This window comes from Embiotoca jacksoni, unplaced genomic scaffold, assembly GCF_022577435.1.
Source record: "Embiotoca jacksoni isolate LCO1_2020_lvr unplaced genomic scaffold, fEmbJac1.0.p SCAF_29, whole genome shotgun sequence".
NCBI classification, from domain to species: Eukaryota; Metazoa; Chordata; class Actinopteri; family Embiotocidae; genus Embiotoca; species Embiotoca jacksoni.
This window is the reverse complement of record NW_027185380.1, coordinates 5,267,185-5,273,903: the sequence shown is the minus strand read 5'-3', so window position 1 is coordinate 5,273,903 and position 6,719 is coordinate 5,267,185. Positions and strand designations below refer to the sequence as shown.

General features: G+C 45.6%; 1 protein-coding gene across 3 annotated transcripts; it reads left to right on the top strand.

The window, feature by feature from the left end:
* Positions 1 to 162: 162 nt before the first annotated feature.
* On the top strand, positions 163 to 3,456 carry LOC138205643 (ATP-dependent RNA helicase DDX51-like). Of its 3 annotated transcripts, none has more exons than XM_069161751.1 (6): positions 163 to 376; positions 1,033 to 1,286; positions 1,452 to 1,618; positions 1,688 to 1,838; positions 2,056 to 2,201; positions 3,406 to 3,456. In XM_069161751.1, the coding sequence occupies exons 1-6, from the start codon at positions 354 to 356 to the stop codon at positions 3,421 to 3,423; spliced, it is 759 nt and encodes a 252-aa protein (XP_069017852.1). In that variant the 5' UTR covers positions 163 to 353; the 3' UTR covers positions 3,424 to 3,456. The 3 variants fall into 3 exon arrangements, with proteins under 3 accessions (XP_069017852.1, XP_069017851.1, XP_069017853.1); XM_069161750.1 differs by lacking the exon at positions 3,406 to 3,456 and adding an exon at positions 3,327 to 3,388; XM_069161752.1 differs by lacking the exon at positions 3,406 to 3,456 and adding an exon at positions 2,473 to 3,101 and having other exon boundaries at positions 164 to 376.
* Positions 3,457 to 6,719: the final 3,263 nt, after the last annotated feature.

Sequence of the window (6,719 nt, the reverse complement as noted above, 5' to 3'; positions counted from 1 at the left end):
GAGTGTCTCAAAGCGGGATTTAGTTAGTTTTTTTAAAACAGATTTTTCGCGCTTAAATAAAATAAAGGTGATGTGGCCGCACCCGACCGGTGACACGCACATGCAATTTTTGCCCGAGTGTCGTCATCAAGCCGCGTCAAGCGCGATTAACCAAAAAAAAAAAAAAAAAAAAAAAAAAAAAAAAAAAACACGAGAAAGTTGTGATGTTGGTAGTTCAGTAAAAGTTGACTGGTTACAGTAATTTAACGAAACGGAGCTGGTTACGAAGATTTTGGCAAAGATTTTCTGACATTCATATCTAACAGCTCGAGACGATACGATTGTTCCTCGAGCCGTTGGGTGTTGCTGCGGACATGTCTCTGTTTCTAATGAACAGGTAGGTTCATAAACTCAGCTAGCACGTGGCTAAGTTAGCATCAGATCAGTGGAACCTTCAGGTCCGAGCCAGATAACCTGAATTTATATCAGACATAAACATGAATAACTATAACTTTTATAAATAAAGATGTTGGAAAAATTACTCATGAGGTTTGGTTCAAAATCAAACACATCGGACATTTTATTCTTGCAAGAAGGAGCAACGACATGCACCGTCAAAGAGAGGTGTCCAGCAGGGCTCGCCCCAGCCGGGCTCTACCCAGCCTGGTTTCCCCCAGCAGTCCTCTCCTCCGCCGTCCTCCTTTGCACTTTCTTCTTTTCTCTCAGGGCAGCATACAGTTGCATACAGTTGACAAACAGTTGACAGTCACCCCCATTCACTTTGTATCTGCTTTCGTATGGTAATACAGAGTTGGTTGTAGGTCACAAGATAAGGCCACAGGGGAGTCGTCAATTAAATACGGAAAGAATCACTTGCAAATGAGACAGAAAATAAAGGAAACTTTTCGGAGCCTGCTTGACAAAGAGACTTTCCGGAGCCACAATACAAACAAGAGGAAGAGACAAATCCTTTTTTTTTTTTTTTTTTTTTTTCTCCATCAAAAGACTTCCTGATTTTGTCACGTGTGTCATGTCTTGTCCATGTTGTCCCAGGTACCTCGGGGAGGAGGAGGAGGACGGGAGCGTCTCCAAGGAGTCCCGGTCTCAGGCGTTGCTGGCCAAACTGCAGCAGAAGGCCAAAGAGAAGCAGAAGAAGAGTGAAGACCTGCCTGGAGATCATCTGGAGCAGAAGAGACGAGAGGAGCGCCGCAGGAAGAGGACGTCACCACCTGCAGCCGACGACATCAACGAGACGAAGAGGACGAAGAAGAGTGTAAAGGAGAGACCACAGAAGAAGAGTCCATCCGGTGGGTTGTTGTCGCTTTACCTCATGACATGTATGAAACCGAGCTCCTCAAAGGGTTTTGCCGCCTTTCCGTTCCTTGTTTTGGGTTTTCAGCCTGAACCTGGTGAAGCTGACACAGATGTGATGTGACGTCTCTGAGGATCCAGTCTGTGTGTTTGGATTTCAGGCGATCCGGTTGAAACTGTGTCAGAACCTCCTGGGGGAGGAGGAGCGGAGGACACGGGAGGACACAAAGAGGAGGAGGACTCACTAAAACAAAGCTCAGAGACCTCACACTCGGCGCCGGCCGGGTTCACAGTTCTGGGAGGCTTCGAGAGCCGACCGGTCCAGAAGGTGCACTGATCTCTTAGAGAAGAACCAGCAGGCCCGTGTTTCCCTCCACTCACGCTCATCTGTCCACAGGTGAACCGAGTCCTTCCTCAGTGGCTCGCTGAGCCTGATGTCATTCACAGAGACATCAGACGGCACCTTGTCCCCGTCGCCGATGTCTCACCGCTGTCTCCTCACATCCTGAAAACATTACACACCCAAGGAATCATGGCGCTCTTCCCAGGTGAAGACACACAAACACACACACATATATGCATATACACACACACACATGTACACATACATACATACACACACACTTCATTGGAATCATTTGAAACTGACACAAATAATCAGTTTGTTTCGTATTTAATACAAATCAGAATTTTCTTTTGATTTTTGATTCAACAGAATATTTAAAATAATAAAACCCAAACTGACCTTTGACCTCTTCTCCTCAGTGCAAGCGGAGGTGATCCCCGCCATCTTGGAGAGTGCAACGCAGGGCCTGCTGATTGGACGAGGTGGCTACAAGCCCAGAGACATCTGTGTGTCAGCCCCGACGGGCAGCGGCAAGACGCTTTCATTTGTCATACCTGTTGTCCAGGTGAGCTGCCACCATGTCTGGTAAATATGTAACATATCCATAAGATAACTCAGACTCTCCACAGGATGTACAAACAGCAGTGATGATGATGATGATGATCATGATGATGATGTGTTACAAACATCTATGTGTTAGTCCCGACCCGTCTTGTAATGCCACTTTGTACCAGTAGAGGTGACAATGAGTCATTGTAGCGTTCGGTCTGCTCTCAGTACAACATCAGAAGAAGTTGTATTTGGATCACAGACTGAATATAAGTCGTTGCTTCCAGGTCTGAAAAATGGTTCCGATGCAGAAGTGTCTTAAGCTGCAATACCACAGAGTGCCACTAGAGGTCGGCTCCAAAAAGCCTCCAGCTCCATAGACTCCCATTCAACTTCTCTCATCAAATACAAAGTGAATAAAATGTGTCCATCAGTTATCTCGGTGTTGTTAGCTAAAGTCACTCCTTCTTCTTAGTTTTCTGGAGGTCCATCTGAAAATAATCCCTCATTCATTAGAAAAGAAGATTCAAAAAGACCTGTTTTTGGGGGCATGTCTGTTTGATTGACAGGCCTGTGGTGCAGTCAGGTTACAGCTATCGGTGGGCGGGACGTAGTATATTCAGGTTTTCAGTCAGATCCACCGCTGGCTCCTCCCCCAGCTCGTCCAAATATGGTCACTTCCTGCTCCAAACCGCTCCGAAGTAGCAAGACAAAAACACGTGGCTCCGCCAAGTCAGTGGAAAACACTGCAGCCGTTGTTGAGTAGCTGAGATCTGCCTTCCTATGAATACATGGAGCGGACAACAAACCCGACACCTCGGCTCTGATCAGTCACACGGCGACTGCTGTGGATCAGCCAGAGTTCATTTGTAATATAATATAATGAGTGTAATTTCAAAATAAAATGTTAAGGCTGTGCAGACTGATGTCAGACCACAAGTTAACTTTCTCCTCTCGATGAAAACATGCAACATAATGATGGTCATTAAAGTCAATTTCAGTGAGGCTTTTCTCTCTCCCTGGTCTTTACCGAAAGTCTTCATTCTGAGTCGGAGGAATGTGAAGTATTGAGCGTGTAATTGTAACACCCCCTGCTGAGGTCTGTTATGTCCTTCTGTCTTTCTGTCTCTCAAACATGAAGACAGTTTGTTTTCAACTCCTGTAAAAAGGTCAAACAGCTGATAATCTCTGACATGTTGTCTGCCGACACGTTACCGAAGAGCTGGGAGGTCAACTAGAAAACATCCTGACAGAGGAGAGGAGAGGAGAGGAGGACCTCTGGATGTTCACCGTTATCAGCAGGATAACAGACACACACCTGCAGCAGGAGCAGCGTTTCAGCGATGAACCTGATCGTCAGGAGAGACGAATGTTTCAGATCAACAACCACCGAGAGGACAGACGGAGTATGAATCTTCTTACTGAGGAGACAAGACACACCATCAGGACACGGGGACATGCACACCATCAGGACAGACAGACACCATCCAGACAGACAGACACACACCATCGAGACAGACAGACAGACAGACAGACACACACACACACACACACACCAACAAACAACATCAGGACACACACCTACCTGTGCAGCGCCTGACAGTAGTGGATGAAGTCCACCACGTGACCTTGGCTGAGGTCAGAACCGAGTCTGGACTGTTGCGCCGCAGGAAACACAATCAGAGGGCAGCCATGTTGATCAAACACACCTGTACAGGTAACACCGAGACACACACCTGTCAGTACACAGGACGCTGCGTGTGTGTCTGCACAGTGTGTAGCTCAGCGCGCGCGCGTGTGTGTGTGTGTGTGTGTGTGAGAATAATACCGGGGAACAGCACCGCTCCGGAGCTCAGCACGTGATCGTCGGGCAGCGGCGGGGAGGGGCCCCAGTCCGGTACAGGCTCCGGGACGTCTGGAAGGTTCGGGAGGAAATTAGATTATTTTTTATTGGAAACACACCCGGCAGGAATTTGAGCAGCTCTGCAGTCTGAACGCCGAGGAGCCGGTCCAACATCCCTCTTCCTCCTCCTCCAAGAGGAGCAGTTAGGGCTGAGAGGAGGAAGAGGAGCTGAGGAAGACTCCAGCAGTGCGCGTGGGTCCACAGGGCTCAGGTCTCTGTGGACCCACGCGGCGTCACTCCGCCCGTCTCTCCCACCTGTTGCACTTCGGCTCATTCTGCTGAACTTCTTCTCCTGCGGACCGGAACAAGAGTTCATCGGGACTCCGCGGAGGAAAGCACACCGAGCAGCTCTACTGCTCCACGGCGGGACAGCAGCAGGTGGACCACCGCGACGCTCCGCCGCTCTCCGCCATGTTACATCCAGTCATCCGACTCCGAGGTCTCCCTGCTGACTGCAGCCTGCCCCGGTGTTTTATACTCGGGGTGGGGATGGGGATGGATGAGACAGCAGACGATTGGCTGGAAGTTTATTTGACACAGACGTTTCCAAACGACTGAAGACGGACAAAACTAAACTAAAAGGTCCATTAAAGGTTCTGGTTCCGGTATTTGTTAGTATTTGTTGAAGAGAAGGCATCCACCATTTACAAACAATACTGACAATATTCAAACAAGACACGACAAGAAGTAGCAATGAATGCCTATAAAAACCGCAATAATAAATAAAATAATAAATAAAAAAACACCCACACAAACCCTGAACACCTCCAACAGACGGATCAAACTGAAGGAGCCTCATATTCCTCAAACATCCTTTAATTATTCCCACAGGATCTGGATCTGTTGATATGAGATGACATCTAAAACTCACATTTTAACAACACAGACTGTGATCATAAGATAAACGATAATTTAATATTTAAATTAAAACCCTTTTTTTCACAGTAAATGTTTGTCAAGCAGGAAAGTCAAAGTGTGACTGAACAAAGGAAGAACAGTTGCTCTCAGATCTTCATCCTATTAATAATCACAGTTTCAATCTGATGACATCAATAATAATAATAATAATAATAATAAAGATCAGAGCATCAAAGAAAGAAGCAGCAGTCAGATTAAAGGTTTGTTCTTCATATTGTTCAGGTTTCTGTTCCTTCTCCACTGTGACAAAGAACCATCACTACTGAGGCATTGTGGGAAATGTAGGATCCAGACTTTACAACAGTTTGAAATGCTTCTTCCTTGGAGTACACCTTTAAAATGTCCAATGTCTGATAATTATAAAAACGTATTACAGCACATTTATCACCTGAGGGCTCTACGGAGAATGTGTGGGCGGTCAGGTGACTGACACCTGGTTTCTGTGAACACAGTGGACCTGTCAGACTGCATACCTCATGACTACATCACTGTCAGCCTTTGTTCCATCTAACCAGGAGTCAATGAGTCGGTGAACGTTGACCTCCCGTCAGTCACTGTGTGAACAGGTGGGTTGAGGGTTGTTTGTAGTCATAGTGATCTGATGAAGAGTATGCCTTGGGTTCAATTAACCAATCAGAGCCGACTATATTTCATGTGCTGAAACTCCAACACCGCCATTGTTGGAACTACTTCCGCAACGTCATCACACTTAGCCACGCCCACTGGTCGCTAATTGGTCCGTCCGATGTCAGAGTGGCTGAGTGAACCTTAATGTGAACAGGGTTTCCAGACTGAAGCTGTGGGTACCAGGTGGGCGGAGCCAGGATGCACATTATTATTATAGGACTGTTAAAAAGTGGTGCAAAAACTGAACACATTACTTCATATTTATTCATTTATTTTATTTACATAGTGCCAAGTCACAACAGAAGTCACCTCAGGGAACATTATAAGAACACATGAGCGACAGCTGGAAGGAAAAACTTCCTTTTAGCAGAAAGTAACCTCCGAGAGAACCAGAACCAGAGGTGGAGAACCTGTTGGGTCGATATTCATGGGTAACATGCTTTTTGTTGAGAGGTAAAAGATAAATGAATTTCAGCTTTTTTTTTACCTGATGTTTACAATTAAAGTGGGGGAGAGTAAATATAATTTGAATGGTGCCATTCTTTTCCAAATGTTATGTCTTCTCTCTTTCCAAGATCATGTGGATTTCAGCGTATTTATCACTATGAATCTGAATGTTACTGAGCGGATCACCCTGAGTTTACCTGATCAGACAGATCTACCAGTTGAAGTGTTTCAGAGCTCTTCATCACAGACAGTTGGACTCACTCTGAGCTGCAGGGATTTTTTTTTTCTCATCCGTTGTCTCTTTCTTTGCATGTATGTAGGTCAGTTTAACAAAGGAAATGTGGCTGAGCATGAATTCCCAGACACTCCCAAGCATCATGGGAGATGTAGTTATCCCAGCAAGTCCCACAGGTTTCCTCACCTCATTTAAATGTCTCATGATTAAAAGAACAGAAAATAGAATACATCACCAGAAGGAGGGGAACACATGCTGTGTATAGTTTGCTGTGCAGTCAGAAAAGGAAAGATTTAAGACTTAAAAACACATTTCTGAATAATAATCCTGACTTAATATCCCACACACTTAACAATTCTTATCTCAAAATGAAAAGTTTAATTAAATGACGTTTAATATCAATG

Excerpts from the sequence above, each read along its gene's own strand:
- LOC138205643 (XM_069161750.1), top strand. The coding sequence starts at position 354 with ATGTCTCTGTTTCTAATGAACAG. Across the intron at positions 1,287-1,451 it reads ACAGAAGAAGAGTCCATCCG|GCGATCCGGTTGAAACTGTG; the intron begins GTGGGTTGTTGT and ends TTTGGATTTCAG. Across the intron at positions 2,202-3,326 it reads TTGTCATACCTGTTGTCCAG|ACAGTTTGTTTTCAACTCCT; the intron begins GTGAGCTGCCAC and ends TCAAACATGAAG.